This window comes from Caretta caretta, chromosome 1 (genome assembly GCF_965140235.1).
Source record: "Caretta caretta isolate rCarCar2 chromosome 1, rCarCar1.hap1, whole genome shotgun sequence".
Taxonomy (NCBI): Eukaryota; Metazoa; Chordata; order Testudines; family Cheloniidae; genus Caretta; species Caretta caretta.
The window spans coordinates 1,015,198-1,031,658 of record NC_134206.1 but is presented as its reverse complement, the minus strand read 5'-3'; the positions used below and the strand labels follow the sequence as shown (position 1 = coordinate 1,031,658).

The following is a 16,461-nucleotide window of genomic DNA, read 5'->3' as shown; positions in this document are numbered from 1 at the left end:
GCCGAACACATTAAGAAAGTGATTACGGGTAATATCTCACCCTGAAAGATGTTCCAATAAGTTTCTTTCACAGACTAGACTCCTTCCTAGTCTGGGCCCAATCCTTTCCCCTGGTACAGTCCTTGTAAGTTCCAGCAGACATCTCAGGTGGTAAGCAGGAGTTTTCTCATGACTGGCCTCCCCCTTTATCCTGCTCCACCCCCTTTTATAGCTTTGGCACAAGGCGGGAGTCTTTTGTCTGTGCTTGGCCCCCACCCCTCCTTCTAAATGAAAAAGTACAAGATTTAAGATGGATTTCAGTATCAGGTGACATGGTCACATGTCCACGTGAGACCTCATTCTTCATTACCCACCAGCACATACACATTGTAAAGAGAGTGGTCACTTTGGATGGTCTATTACCAGCAGGAGAGTGAGTTTGTGTGGGGGGGGAGGCGGAGGGTGAGAAAACCTGGATTTGTGCTGGAAATGGCCCAACTTGATTATCATACACATTGTAAGGAGAGTGATCACTTTAGATAAGCTATTACCAGCAGGAGAGTGGGGTGGGAGGAGGTATTGTTTCATGGTCTCTGTGTATATAATGTCTTCTGCAGTTTCCACAGTATGAATCCGATGAAGTGAGCTGTAGCTCACGAAAGCTTATGCTCAAATAAATTGGTTAGTCTCTAAGGTGCCACAAGTCCTCCTTTTCTTTTTGCGAAGACAGACTAACACGGCTGTTACTCTGAAAATTGGCTAGAGTGCCTCCAGTCTCTAGCCTGTTTCATTCCAGATGCTGCTTCTCCTCTAGAGGCTGAACAAACCCCACAGGGGTTGCACAGGGCTCTATTATAAACGGTGCACAGCCCTCTCTCAGCTCTCAGCGTGGGACGCTGCTGCAGATGCTGGGGTGAGAGCGGTGTGGGACACGGCTACCGGAGGGGGATTCCCAGGGAAGACACTTCCATCTCAGGATTCACAGGTACCATCTCCTGCTTGGGAGCTCACCTGCTCTACAAACCCAGGGCAACATGGGCATGATGGGCTAGAGAGTAAGACTGTGTTCCTTTCCGCTCTGCGCAGCCATAAAATTTTCTTTCATCAGTGTGATCTGTTCAGATTTTCAATGTAACTGGAAGAAAAGGAGGACTTGTGACACCTTAAAGATGAACAAATTTATTTGAGCAAAAGCTTTCGTGAGCTACAGCTCACTTCATCGGATGCATTTCAGTGGAAAATACAGTGGGGAGATTTAGATACAGAGAGAACATGAAACAGTGGGTGTTACCATACACACTGTAACAAGAGAGTGATCACTTAAGGTGAGCTATTACCATCTCTAAGGTGCCACAAGTACTCCTTTTCTTTTTGCAAATACAGACTAACATGGCTGCTACTCTGAAATGTAACTGAATGGTCCCTTTTTTGTGGGTGGTGAGACGGAGTAAATATAAATGCTTGATCTAGTTTATTTATCGATAGATTCATAGGCTTCATGGTCAGAAGGCACCAGTAAATCATTCCCTATTACCTCCTGTATCATACAAGGTGTTACATTTCATCCACTTTCCCCTCTATTGAGGCCAAAGACTTGTGTTTGACTAAGACCTGGTCTACAGTACAATTTCACATCATAGAATCATAGAGCCACAGGGTGAGAAGGGACCGCAAGGGTCAGCTAGTCTAACCCCCTGCCAAGATGCAGGATTTGTTGCATCTAAACCATCCAGGACAGATGAGTATCCAACTTCTTTGGAAACTTCTAGAAAAGGAGCTTCCACATCTGTTCCATTGTCCTCCTGGTTTTACAGTTAGGAAGTTTTTCCTGAGATTTCATCTAAACCTGCTCTGCTGTAGTTTGAACCCACTGACTCTTTTCCCACCTCTGTGGCCAGACAGAACAACTTTTCTCCAACTTTTTTTTATGGCAGCCTTTCAAATATCTGAAGACCTCCGTCATGGCCCCGCTCAGTCTCTCCTTTTCCAAACTAAACATATCCAGTTCCTTCAGCCTTTGCTCGTGTAGCTTGCATTCCACCCTTTTGATTATCTTTGTCTCTCGCCTTTGGATCCTTTCCAATTCCTCTGGATCCTTCCTATACATTGGTGACCGAAACTGGACACAGTACTCCAGCTGAAGCCTAACGAGCACTGAGTAGAGGAATATTATCATCTGTGGTGACTTGCATGCTGTTAATGCAACCTAAAACTGTAATTGTTTTTTTTGCAATAGCCAATAAATCCGCTCCCCCGAGACATGTAGCTATATCAGCCTAACCCCGGTGTAGACCCCACCATGAAGTCAACCTAGCTACCGCCTCTCAGGGAGGTGGATTACCTATGCTGCCGGATAAGTAGTGTCTTCACTGAAGAGCTATGGCAGCGCCGCACTAGCATTTTAATAAATATTGAATAGCATTGGGCCTAGAACTCATCCCTGCAGAACTGCACTAGAATCACCCCCATTCCCTGCAACGCCCCATTGACAACTGCTTCCTGAGATCTGTCAGTTAGCCAGTTTTGAGCCTATTTTACGTCTGCTCTACTGATCTTGGAGAGTGTTTTTATCTGAATGTTTTCCCCGACTACATCAAATGCCTCAGAGACATCGAAGTCTATTGTACATGTGCGGTTCCCTTGGTCAACCAAACGTGTACAGTCATTAAAGGATACACTTTTTTGGCAAGATCTGTTTCCATTACCCTGCTGGGGACTTGCATTAATTATATTCCTAGACTTTTTGTTAACTAATCCCATGCCAGATTTTCCATTTTTTCCTAACCTTGTCAAATCCTTTTTAAAAAACTTTCCCTTTAATTTTTAATAGTTTATGTTTCTGGTGTTTCTGTAACCCTGCTGCCCGTCAGAGCTGGCAGCAACAAGGGCTGGGTTCAGTATTTAGGGGTACCATTCCAATAACACAATGCAAAACCGGCTCGAGCCCCCACCCAGTGACCTGTGACAAATCTATACCACCCCCGCTGGGTGCCTCCAAGAGGCAATACTTCCCCTCTCGCAAGCACAGCATCTGAGTGTAGCAAACGCCTTTTAATAACAGAGAGAAACAATGTGGTATTATGTTGGGAAGACACCACAAACAATATTCATAACACAACCCATTCGCAAAAGCCCACCCCAAGCAAACTGGGCTGTTTCCTTTCCCTTTGGTTCTTGAGTCCAGCAACCCAAAAGTCACCCAGAGTCCCAAAAGTCCAAAAACCCAAAAGTCTCTGTCCCTGGTCAGTGGAGCGGTCAGAATTTGAAAGTTTATCTGCAGAGTTTTACCTCCCACCCTGGGTGGAGATGGGGGGTTAAGAGGCACCTTATATGGTCCAAAGCCGATTGCCCCACCTCTCCGTGGGCTCCGCTCCGCTCCACCAGCCATCCCATGAATATCTCTGCTCTGCCAGGTTTCAGAGGAGCAGCCGTGTTAGTCTGTATCCGCAAAAAGAAAAGGAGGACTTGTGGCACCTTAGAGACTAACAAATTTATTTGAGCATAAGCTTTCGTGAGCTACAGCTCACTTCATCAGATGCATGCAGTGGAAAATACAGTGGGGAAATTTATATACACAGAGAACATGAAACAGTGGGTGTTACCATATACACTGTAACCAGAGTGATCATAGAATCCTGGAATATCAGGGTTGGAAGGGACCTCAGGAGGTCATCTAGTCCAACCCCCTGCTCAAAGCAAGATCAATCACCAGCTGATCAGGTAAGATGAGCTATTACCAGCAGGAGAGTGGGCGGGGGGCAGGGGAAACCTTTTGTAGTGATAATCAAGGTGGGCCATTTCCAGCAGTTGACAAGAAACATCTGAGGAACAGTGGGGGGCGAGGAGGGGGAATAAACCTGGGGAGATAGTTTTACTCTGTGTAATGACACATCCACTCCCAGTCTTTATTCAAGCCTAAGTTAATTGTATCCAGTTTGCAAATTAATTCCAATTCAGCAGTCTCTCGTTGCAGTCTGTTTCTGAAGTTTTTTTGTTGAAGAATTGCAACTTTTAGGTCTGTAATCGAGTGACCAAAGAGATTGAAGTGTTCTCCGACCGGTTTTTGAACGTTATAATTCTTGACGTCTGATTTGTGTCCATTTATTCTTTTGTCTAGAGACTGTCCAGTTTGGCCAATGTACATGGCAGAGGGGCATTGCTGGCACATGATGGCATAGATCACATTGGTGGATGTGCAGGTGAACGAGCCTCTCATAGTGTGGCTGATGTGATTAGGCCCTGTGATGGTGTCCCCTGAATAGATATGTGGACACAGTTGGCAACGGGCTTTGTTGCAAGGATAGGTTCCTGGGTTAGTGGTTCTGTTGTGTGGTGTGTGGTTGCTGGTGAGTATTTGCTTCAGGTTGGGGGGCTGTCTGTAGGCAAGGACTGGCCTGTCTCCCAAGATCTGTGAGAGTGATGGGCCGTCCTTCAGGATAGGTTGTAGAGCCTTGATGATGCGTTGGAGAGGTTTGATTTGGGGGCTGAAGGTGATGGCTAGTGGCATTCTGTTATTTTCTTTGTTGGGCCTGTCCTATAGTAGGTGACTTCTGGGAACTCTTCTGGCTCTGTCAATCTGTTTCTTCCCTTCAGCAGGTGGGTACTGTAGTTGTAAGAATGCTTGACAGAGATCTTGTAGGTGTTTGTCTGAGGGGTTGGAGCAAATGCGGTTGTATCGCAGAGCTTTGCTATAGACAATGGATCGTGTGGTGTGGTCAGGGTGAAAGCTGGAGACATGTAGGTAGGAATAGCGGTCAGTAGGTTTCCGGTATAGGGTGGTGTTTATGTGACCATCGCTTATTAGCACCGTAGTGTCCAGGAAGTGGATCTCTTGTGTAGACTGGTCCAGGCTGAGGTTGATGGTGGGATGGAAATTGTTGAAATCATGGTGGAATTCCTCAAGGGCTTCTTTTCCATGAGTCCAGATGATGAAGATGTCATCAATATAGCACAAGTAGAGTAGGGGCGTTAGGGGACGAGAGCTGAGGAAGCGTTGTTCTAAGTCAGCCATAAAAATGTTGGCATACTGTGGGGCCATGCGGGTACCCATAGCAGTGCTGCTGATTTGAAGAAATACATTGTCCCCAAATGTGAAATAGTTATGGGTGAGGACAAAGTCACAAAGTTCAGCCACCAGGTTAGCCGTGACATTATCGGGGATAGTGTTCTTGACGGCTTGTAGTCCATCTTTGTGTGGAATGTGGGTGTAGAGGGCTTCTACATCCAGAGTGGCCAGGATGGTGTTATCAGGAAGATCACCGATGGATTGAAGTTTCCTCAGGAAGTCAGTGGTGTCTCGAAGGTAGCTGGGAGTGCTGGTAGCGTAGGGCCTGAGGAGGGAGTCTGCATAGCCAGACAATCCTGCTGTCAGGGTGCCAATGCCTGAGATGATGGGGTGTCCAGGATTTCCAGGTTTATGGATCTTGGGTAGTAGATAGAATATCCCAGGTCGGGGTTCCAGGGGCGTGTCTGTGCGGATTTGTTCTTGTGCTTTTTCTCAGAGTTTCTTGAGCAGCTGGTGTAGTTTCTTTTGATAACCCTCACTGGGATCAAAGGGTAATGGCTTGTAGGAAGTCTCTACATAAAAGAATAAATGGACACAAATCAGACGTCAAGAATTATCACAGTCAAAAACCAGTCAGAGAACACTTCAATCTCTTTGGTTACTCGATTACAGACCTAAAAGTGGCAATTCTTCAACAAAAAAACTTCAAAAACAGACTGCAACGAGAGACTGCTGAATTGGAATTAATTTGCAAACTGAATACAATTAACTTAGGCTTGAATAAAGACTGGGAGCGGATGGGTCATTACACAAAATTAAATTATTTCCCCATGTTTATTCCCGCTCCTCGCCCCCCACTGTTCCTCCGACGTTTCTTGTCAACTGCTGGAAATAGCCCACCTTGATTATCACTACAAAAGGTTCCTCCCCCCCCCGACACGCTCCCCTGCTGCTAATAGCTCACCTTACCTGATCACTCTGGTTACAGTGTGTATGGTAACACACATTGTTTCATGTTCTCTGTGTATAAATCTCCCCACTGTACTTTCCACTGAATGCATCCGATGAAGTGAGCTGTAGCTCACGAAAGCTGATGCTCAAATAAATTTGTTAGTCTCTAAGGTGCCACAAGTCCTCCTTTACTTTCTGCTCTGCAAGCTGCCCCCAAGAGCTGCTCCAGCGACCAATCTGCTTCACCATGGGGAAAGTATCCAGTAGGGCACGTAGTGGCTCATATTAACATTGTCTCTCCATCCAGGCATTTGTACTGAGACCATCACCCTGGGCCCTGGGAACACCTCAGAGTTGAACACCTTCTCCCTTACTCCATGTCAGATTCCAACAAAACCGTCTTCACCAACCCCTCCACCTTCATCCTGCTGGGCATTCCTGGCCTAGAAGCGGCCCATGTCTGGATCTCCATCCCCTTCTCCACCATGTACATCATAGCCGTCTTGGGAAACTTCATCATCCTGTTCATCGTCAAGACAGAACCAAGCCTCCATGGGCCCATGTACTATTTCCTCTGCATGCTGGCCGTCACCGACCTGAGCCTGTCTACATCCACCCTGCCCAAAATGCTGAGCATCTTCTGGTTCAATTCCAGGGAGATCGATTTCAGTTCCTGCCTCACCCAGATGTACTTCCTTCACTGCTTCTCAGTGATGGAGTCTGGGATCTTCGTGGCCATGGCTCTGGATCGCTATGTGGCCATCTGCCATCCCCTGAGACATTCCACCATCCTGACAAACACCGTGGTGGCCAAGATTGGACTGGCCTTGGTGCTCCGTGGCGGCATGGTCATACTGCCCTTTCTCCTCCTGGCAAGGCAGTGGCCATATTGCAGAACTAACATCATCCCCCACTCGTACTGCGAGCACATAGCCGTGGTGAAGCTGGCCTGTGACGACACCCGCGTCAGTAGTTACTACGGACTCTTTGTAGTACTCTGTGTGAGGGGTCTGGATATGATTTTTATCGCTGTGTCCTATATCCAGATCCTCAGGGCCATCTTCAGCCTCCCCACGAAGGACGCCCGGCTCAAAGCTTTGGAGACCTGCACCTCCCACCTCTGTGCCATCTTAACCTTTTACATCCCAGGTCTCTTCTCCTCCCTCACACATCGGTTTGGCCAAAATGTGCCCCTGCATTTCCACATTCTCGTTGCCAACATGTACCTCCTGGTGCCCCCCACACTCAACCCCATCATCTACGGGGTGAGGACCAAACAGATCCAGGGCAGGCTACTCCGGCTCTTCACTCATAAAGGGATTTCAAGTTTTTTCCTGTGCTCTGGCTCTCAGACTGAGCTCTGTGCAGAGCTGGCTGGTGACTTGGTTCTGTTCTCTCGTCCCTGAATCACTTACTGAGCGGTCAGAGAGACATTAGACCAGGGGTGGGCAAACTTCTGGCAAGAGGGCCCCATTGGGCTTGCAAAACTGTATGGACGGCCGGGTAGGGAAGGCTGTGCCCCCCCCAAACAGCCTGGCCCCGTCCCCTATTTGCCCCCTCCCACTTCCTAACCCCTGACTGCCCCCTCAGAACCCCCCACCCATCCACCCCCCCAGCTCCTTGTCCCCTCACCGACCCCTGCCGGGACCCCCCACCCCTAACTGCCGCTCTGGGACCCCTATCCAATCCCCCCTGATCCCTCTCCCCTGACTTTCCTGAACCCCTGTCCACACCCTATCCCCTGACTGGCCCCCCCAGGACTCCCACGCATATCCAACCCCCCTGTTCCCCATTCCCTGACAGTGCCCCCCAGAACCTCCACCCCATCCAACTGCCCCCTCTCTCCTGACTGCCCCCGGGACCTCCCACCCCTTATCCAACACCCCCCGCCTCCCCGCATTAGACCCTTTCCTGACCTTACTGTGCTGTGTCACTGCGACAAACTGGGGAGTCGGGCGGTGTAGAACTCATTGGTTTGCCACCCTTCTAATTCCTGATCACTGGACCTCTGCAAATATAAGAACATAAGAATGGCCAGACTGGGTCAGATCAAGGATCCATCTCGCCCAGTGTCCTGTCTTCCGACAGTGGCCAGTGCCAGGTGCCCCAGAGGGAATGAAGAGAACAGGCAACCATCAGGTGATCCATCCCCCGTCACCCATTTCCAGCTGCTGGCAAACAGACACCATCCCTTCCCATCTTGGCCATTGATGGACCTTCACAACATGCTCTGGCAAGGAGTTCCACAGATTGGCTGTGTGTTGTGTGAAGAAATACTTCCTTTTCTTTGTTTTAAACTCTTGCCTATTAATTTCATTTGGTGACCCCTAGTTCTTGTGTTATGTGAAGGAGTAAATACCATTTCCTCATTTCCTTTCTTCACACCAGTCATGATTTTATAGACTTCTCTCATATCCCCCCTTAGTCGCCTCTTTTCCAAGCTGAAAAGTCCCAGTCTTATTAACCTCTCCTCATATGAAAGCTGTTCCATCCCCCTAATGATTTTATTGCCCTTTTTTGAACCTTTTCCAATGCCAATAAATCTTTTTTGAGATGGGGCGACCACATTTGCGCGCAGTATTCAAGATGTGGGTGTACCAGGGATTTCTAGAGAGTCAATCTGATATTTTCCGCCTTATTTTCTCTCCCTTTCCTTGTACTCAGTGATTCCCAATAGTCTGTTCGCTTCTTTGACAGCCGCTGCCCATTGAGTGGATGTTTTCAGAGAACTAACCACCATGACCCTTGGATCCCTGCCTTTTACCCTGCTTCTCCCCCCAAGGCCATGCCCCTGGTACACATCTTCCCTCAAGGCCACAGCCCCTGCTCCACCTCCTGCCTCTTTGCCCCACTCCCTTTCTGCCTCTTGCCCCAAATGCCCACTGCTGCTGCTCGCTCTTTTTCTCCCCTCCCCGTCACTCGCTGGGTCACCTCCACCTCCCCGCCCCGCAGTTGGGCTCCATCTGCTCCGGGGCTGGGGCGGGAGCTGCTGCAGCCTGGCAAGGAGCCCGCAGTGAGTGCAGCGAGGATGCCGCGCTGGGGCAGACAGGCCAGTCGGGATCGGTGCGGGAAGCCGGGAAGCCGTATAAAAGCAGCTGAGGGGTGGGAGAAGGGCTGTGTGGCAGGCAGACGAGGTTGTGCATCACACAGCTTGTGAGCCCTGAAGCTCAGCTACAAGGTCCTGAGGGCAGAGACCATTGTGTGGCCCATTTCCTTAGCTTTCAGCTCCCTTGTGTTCCTCCCAGCTGGGGGCCTGTAGAAGGCAGGGTCCCTGCGAAGGGGATGGGCTGGGAGCCCTTTGGCCTGAGCCAGGCCTCGGGAGCAGGGCAAGGGATCAGCTTTGAAGCTGGGAGGACAAGAGCTGAGAGAGGCAGAAGGATCAGCCCCGCATTAGCTGGGAAGACGGGATGCTGGGCAGAGGTGGGGTGGCTTTGATAGCTCACAGGGCAGGAGATAAACTGCCCACCTGCCATTAGCCGGCTATTTACACATGTACACGGACACCTTATCTGGAACTGCAGGGGACGCGTTGCCTCGGGGCTGAAGCTGGACAGGGAAGCTGAGTCTAACGTCTCCTCTACATGACGCTTTTGATCACTCCATTTAGAAGCTCTGTAGCTAGGCTGCTAGGCAGCGTTATCCCCGTGTCATGGATGGACTGAGTCCTGCAGAGGTAAAGTGATTCACCCAAGGACACCCAAGGAGTCGGTGGCAGAGCTGAGAAGAGGAACTGGGAGTCCCGACACCGCCACACCCCCAGCACCACTGCTCTGGCCATGAACTGGCATTGCTCCCCTGCATTGTATTAGACACACTCAGGCTATTTGTGTCTCGTGATCAGTGGAGCTGCAGTCCTTAAACGGGAGGAATTCATTAAAGAAACTGTGGCCACAAAGCAGGTTTCCACACAGCTCAGTTTTCAGTCCCCTCTTGCTTGTTTACCAGGGACGGCACGTCGCCTGGAACGCTGCACAGCGCGTACAGCCCAACTGTGTGCTGCAACGAACCAAGGCCGTGCCGTGTGCAGCTCATTACGGCCCTTGGCTAGCAGAACACGAACCTGGTAAATAGTCACCTTCCCTCCCAGCTCACTGGTCTCTGCTGATGCTTCATCTCCAATTAAATAACTTGGGCCAAATACTCCAGTGATGTCAGTGGGTGACAGTGGGCTATATTCTTGGCTCAAGACACTTCCTTTCATGCTGCCTCAGTTTCCCCATCTGTAAGAGGGGGATACCTCCTGGGAGTAGTGAGCAAGAGTCTGTGAAGCACCTGTCAGCGGTGTCCATGTGTCACCGTGCTTCTGTGGGACACAGCCGAGCTTACCAAATTCAGAACAAACTGCTGAGAAATGGGGCTGACTCAGCCCAGACGGCTGGTGGTTCTATCCTTAGATTATACCAAACCAGGAACAAACGCAAACATCTGTCTCACCACACTGGTTAACTAGAAGCCAAAAATGCAGTGTCCAGACGCATCCCAGCCCTTGGCTCACCACCCGGACTCTGGACCCCACGGTGAGTACTCAGTGACAATCTATTTCACCACCTATAGCGTCCTAATCTCAAGAGACACTCAAGGTTAAATAGTAAAAGAAAAGAAGAGTTACAAATGGTTAATAGATCAGATACATCCAAGTGGTTTTTCAGTGTTCAGAGGTGACTTTCATCGCAGTGATGGAACGCACTGCGAGCTTGCAAAAGCCTCTCTAGAAATTACACAAGCAGGCTGGGGTCACCAGACCTTGTTCAGAGCTTCCTTGTTGGAAAGCCAGTGCAGAGAAGATGAGATGAGTCCAGGGTCACGTGAGCGTATCCCAGGTCCTTACATGCTCTGATGACTCACAGGATCAGCCATTTCCCATATTCTTGCAGAGGCGCCTTTCTTCTGTGGCCCTTTGTGATCACTAAGTGTCCTCAAAGGGCCACCAACGTACCGCCTTAGCCACCTGAGGGGTGCTACCCAGGAACACAACACATAGAATCACAGAACTGGAAGGGACCTCCAGAGGTCATCTAGTCCAGTCCCCTGCCCTCATGGCAGGACCAGCACCACCTAGACCAGCCCTGACAGGTGTGTGTCCAACCTGTTCTTGAAAACCTCCAGCGATGGAGATTCCACAACCTCCCTGGGCAATTTGTTCCAGGGCTTAGCCACCCTGACAGCTAGGAAGTCTTTCCTAATCTCCAGCCTACACCTCCCTTGCTGCAATTTAAGCCCATGGCTTCTCGTCCTGGCCGCAGAGGTGAAGGTGTAAGATACCCGTAGATTGTCAGTAATGACTTCAGACACAAAGCTGATACATGCATAGAAACAGGATAATCATACTTGGCAAAAATGGCCGTATTCAGTCCTACAGCACCACATCAGGGTCTCCTCCCAGGACGCTGCTACAGCTTCTCGCCTCCGAAGGAAGGGGCCTTGCCCGGCTTCGAGCAGGGCAAGCAGCTGGGACACTGGAGCCACTGGAGGACGGGTAGAGAGCAGATAAAAACCTGTTTTGCCCAGGGAGCCTGCTCCTTGTACAAAGAGAAGAGGGGAAAGTTTTTGAAAGTGAGAGGTGAGTGTCCAGGAACTTGGCTTTTTCCTCCAAGCGTCGCCAGCCAGCCCCCCTGGCTTTGACCAACCGTAACTTGTGCTTGACTAAAGCATCGTCCAGAAAGGCGGCCAGGGCTAGATCCACAAACGCAATTCGGCGCCGCTGCCTTCCTCAAACCCGGCTCATCTGCTGCCGGACCCTCCAGGAGCCTCGGTTTCTCCAGCGAGGTGGAAGGATCAGGCCCTTTTCCTGCATGCAGAGCAGAGAGACCGTGCCAGGGAGGGGCCCTGGGACAGACGTCATCCAGCAGCTCTGGCCCTTGTCGCCAGTGGGAATGTTTCAGTGTCTGATGATCCTAGACGGACCGAAGGCAGAACGGGACAGCTCCCGGGGACCCCTGGGGGCCAGTCGTACCTGGGGCAGCTCCTGGGGACCCCCTGGGACCAGGCCATACCTGGGGTACGACGGGGTCAGGCATGGGGATCTCCGGAGCCTGGACGTACTGAAAGGATCAGACCCTTTTCCTGTAGCCATAGGATACGGCCTCTAGCTATGTTGTGAGGCCTAAAAGCCTACGGCCTTTGTCTGCAGCCACATTGAAAGGTGAACACGGCGCCCTGTTGGGCTCAGACAGGAGAATTTGTTCAGTCTCATTCCACTGCTTAAAAACCCAGGTGCTCTGCACCAGACAAATACCCCCAGTGAGCCAGGTGAGCAGGCAGAGAGTTCAGCTATTGCAATCAGGCTCCTTCTTCCAGCCATTCCTCTGCATCCCACCCAACGAACAGCCCCGGCCAGAGTGGGAGTCCATCTCCCTCTTGGCATGCCAGAGAGACCGTGGTTGCAGTAAAGAAGTCAGGACTCCTGGGTTCTGTCTGTCATCCCACCACTCAATCTCTGTGAGACCTTGGCTAAGTCACCTCTCCCCATGCCTCAGTTTACCTATCTGTACACTGAGGATACGTTCACAGGACTTTCCTTTGCTAGGCGCTTTCAAGATCCTTCAGTGAAAGGTGCTGCACAGTCTGATGATCGTTACTGATGAGAATGACTGATCTCTGGTCCCTTAGCGACAGCCCCGTGTGTCTGCAGAGAGTGCTTGTGTCTCCCCTCAGCCATCTGTCTCCAGATCTGTCTGTCTACTCTCTACCCCTCCACCCTGGGCATTTACAGGGTATCAGACCCCATGGAGACACAGGTCTTATCCCCAGTTTTCTTCCTAATCAAGCATAATTTTTAAATATACACAAATGCACAGAGCAGCCAATTCCTCTGTGACTCAGCACAGAGCCCCAGAGTTCTCACTTCCCTTTGGGAAGGTCCCTTAATTCTTGTTTTCTCATAAAGCTGGATAAATAGCGCAGAAGCGCAGCCGGGGAAGAGAGACATTGGCTAGTGTGTCTCAAGTCACCGGCCTGTTTACACTCAGATGCCACGTCTCCGCCAGAAGCTGAGCGAACCCCCCGGGGTTGCACAGAGCTGTGTTATAAACGGTGCGCACCCCTGTGTCGGCCCTCGGCGTGGGACGCTGCTGCAGATGCTGGGGTGAGAGCGGTGTGGGGCACAGCTACCGGAGGGGGATTCCCAGGGAAGACACTTCCCTCTCAGGATTCACAGGTACCATCTCCTGCTGGGGAGCTCACCTGCTCGACAGACCCAATGCAACGTGGGCGTGATGGGACAGAGAATAGGTCTGGGGTCCTTTCCGCTCTGCACAGCCCGTAAAAACGGCAGTTGTGGGGCGCTTGCCTCCTTCACCTTTGCTCTGCACTGCAGCATGCCCCGAACATAGCTCTGTTCCCACAAGCGCCCTGACAACCGCCGGTGGAATTGGAATGCCGATGTGAAACACGACCTCATACGTGGAATCATACCCCAATACATGTTTAATACATGCCACTTTATTAGTCTTTATTTTTTATATTACATTATATAAAATACCACTGCACTGCCCCTCGGTACAAGGAGCATGAGCGAAGAGTTCAGGAAAAGCCCAGAGATATCAGGCTACAGAGAGTTCTTACTATCTAAGGGGAGTGAATAGGGTTAAAACATCTCCTCAAAGTGCAGTGGCAATCAAGCAAACAAACAGCATGTTGGGAATCATAAAGAAAGGGAGAGATTATAAGACAGAAAATATCATGTTGCCTCTATATTAATCCCCACACCTTGAATGCTGTGTGCAGAAAGGAACGGAGAAGGGCAACGGAAATGATTAGGGGTATGGGACAGCTTCATATGAGGAGAGATTAATAAGACTGGGACTTTTCAGCTTGGAAAAGAGACAACTAAGGGGGGATATGACAGAGGTCTCTCAAATCCTGAGAGGTATGGAGAAAGTAAACAAGGAAATGTTATTTACGCCTTCTTAGAACATACGAACTAGGGGTCACCCAATAGAATTAGTCAGAAGCAGATTTAAAACAAACAAAAGGAAGTATTTCCTCACAGTCAATCTGTGGAACTCTTTGCCACAGGATGTTGTGAAGGCCAAAACTATAACATGGATCCAATAAGAACTAGATAACTTCATGGGGGATAGGTCAATCAATAGCTATTATCCAGGATTGGCAGGGACAGTGTCCCTAGCCTCTGTTTGCCAGAAGCTGGGAGTGGGTGACAGGGGATGGATCACTTGGTAATTCCCTGTTCTGTTCATTCCCTCTGGGGCACCTGGCATTGGCCACTGTCGGGAGACAGGACACTGGGTTAGATGGACCATTGGTCTGACCCAGTAGGGCCGTTCTGATGTTCTCATAGATACCCCAGATGTATCTGCCCCCCCAACTCCCGCTGTAACGCACTAGACCCCACTCCCCTCCCAGAGCTGAGATAGAACCCAGGAGTCCTGATGAGGTCTCTCTCTCTGCAGAGTAGTAACAAAGTAAGAATATACATGAATATTTTAAACCTAACCAGTGTCCATTAAGTGACTTGGCACAAGATGTCTGAACATGTTAGTATCAGACCTGAGAGGGTCTAATATTTATTTAAGTTTCTTTCTTTTACATCAGAATTAGACACAGTGCTCCCGTCAGCTAGTTGCTAAGTTATCTGCCAACAAACTAGAGTTTTCAAGACCTTAAGTTCCCCTTGGAATCATGGTTAAAGTTGCCACCCCCAACAAAATCTGAAAATGCTCCCTTGTAGCTGTGGTGAGGGGAGGGAGGTGGATATGATCCATCAAGTGACAGGGGGAGGGGAATAGAGGAGCAAGCGACAGAGGCAGGGAGCCTTGGGGGGAAGAGGCAAAGCAGGATCGGGACCTTGGCAGAAGAGGTGGGGTAAGGGTGGATACATAGACCTATTCCCCAGTTTGTCACACTGACACAGCACAGTAAGGTCGGGAAAGCATTTACTGCCTTTTTGACTGTCCGGCAAGTGATTCAGGGAAGAGGGCCCAGCACCATGTCACCAGCCAGGTCTGCAGGAAGCTGGGTCTGAGAGCCAGAGCACCAGGAGAAAACGTTAGGTTCCTTTAGGAGTAAGTAGCCGGAGCAACCTGTCCCGGATCTGTTTGGTCCTCACCCCGTAGATGATGGGGTGCAGCATGGGGGGCATTAGAAGGTACGCATTGGCCATGAGAACATGGAAATGTACCGCCACATTGTTACCAAACCGGTGCATGAGGGAGGAGAAGAGAGCTGGGATGTAAGAGGTTAAAATGACAAATAGGTGGGAGCCGCAGGTCCCAAAAGTCTTGAGCCGGGCGTCCTTTGTGGGGAGACTGAAGATGGCCCTGAGAATCTGGATATACGACACAGCAATAAAAAACACATCCAGACCCGTCACCAAGAATGCCACAGAGAGGCTGTAGTAATTACTGATGTGGGTGTCGGCACAGGCCAGCTTCACCACAGCCATGTGCTCGCACTGTGTGTGGGGGATGATGGTGGTTCTGCAGTATGGCCACTGTCTTGTCAGAAAGGGATAGGGCAGTATGAGCATGCCACCACGCAGCACCACGGCCAGGCCAATCTTGCCCACCACAAAGTTTGTCAGGATGGTGGAATGTCTCAGGGGATGGCAGATGGCCACATAGCGGTCCAAAGCCATGGCCACTAGGATCCCAGAGTCCATCACTAAGAAGCAGTGAATGAAGTACATCTGGGTGAGGCAGGCACTGAAATTGATCTCCCTGGAATTGAACCAGAAGATGCTCAGCATTTTGGGCAGGGTGGATGTAGACAGGACCAGGTCACTGACAGCCAGCATGCAGAGGAAATAGTACATGGGCCCATGGAGGCTCTGCTCCATCTTCACAATGACCAGGATGGTGAAGTTCCCCAACATGGCTATGGCGTACATGGTGAAGAAGGGGATGGAGATCCAGACGTGGTCCATCTCCAGGCCAGGAATGCCCAGCAGGATGAAGGTGGAGGGGTTGGTGAAGTCGGTTGTGTTGGAATCAGACATGGAGTATGGGAAAAGGTGTCCAACTCTGAGGCAGAACGGTGTCTCCTGCATGTACCGTACGTTCCCCCAACTTCCTGTGTGTGCCCAGGCTCTTGGGTGATGCTCGCAGTTCAAATGCCTGGGTGGAGAGACAATGTTAGTTTGAGACACTACATGCACTACTGGGGGCTGTTCTCATGGGGAAGCAGATTGGTCGCTCTTGACACACTGAAAAACGACATTTTCATTTGTCAGATAAATGAATTATGAACAACTGGCCCTACTAATGCCAATTCCATGGTTGATGGTGCTCCATGAGTCAATAATTCTACATGCCCTGTTGTGGGGACCCTTAATAGGCACCAGCAGGAAACACGAGAGTGGATACTGGTTATCCATCATTGTTCCTTAATGCAATGAAAGCCAGGCTAGAGAGTCCATGCTGTAGGGAGTCCCCATTCAACCGATTACTCAAAATCTGAGCACGTAAAAAAACCCCAAACCTTTGCCAAGACATGTGCCAGGGAGAAACATCCCAACTAGGACACACCTCAGGGAAAAGACCTGGGCATCAATGAAAGCAGGTCAACAA

General features: G+C 50.1%; 2 protein-coding genes across 2 annotated transcripts; one reads left to right on the top strand and one right to left on the bottom strand.

Annotated features, from left to right (window-relative positions):
- Nucleotides 1-6,312: 6,312 nt before the first annotated feature.
- LOC125631047 (olfactory receptor 52M1-like) lies at nucleotides 6,313-7,341 on the top strand. Its single transcript, XM_048837231.2, has one exon. It carries the CDS (start codon nucleotides 6,313-6,315, stop codon nucleotides 7,339-7,341), a length of 1,029 nt encoding a protein of 342 aa, XP_048693188.2.
- A 7,601-nt stretch (nucleotides 7,342-14,942) lies between these two features.
- LOC142071737 (olfactory receptor 52M1-like) lies at nucleotides 14,943-15,890 on the bottom strand. The gene has a single exon (XM_075127336.1). The coding sequence runs from the start codon at nucleotides 15,888-15,890 to the stop codon at nucleotides 14,943-14,945; it is 948 nt and encodes a 315-aa protein (XP_074983437.1).
- Nucleotides 15,891-16,461: the final 571 nt, after the last annotated feature.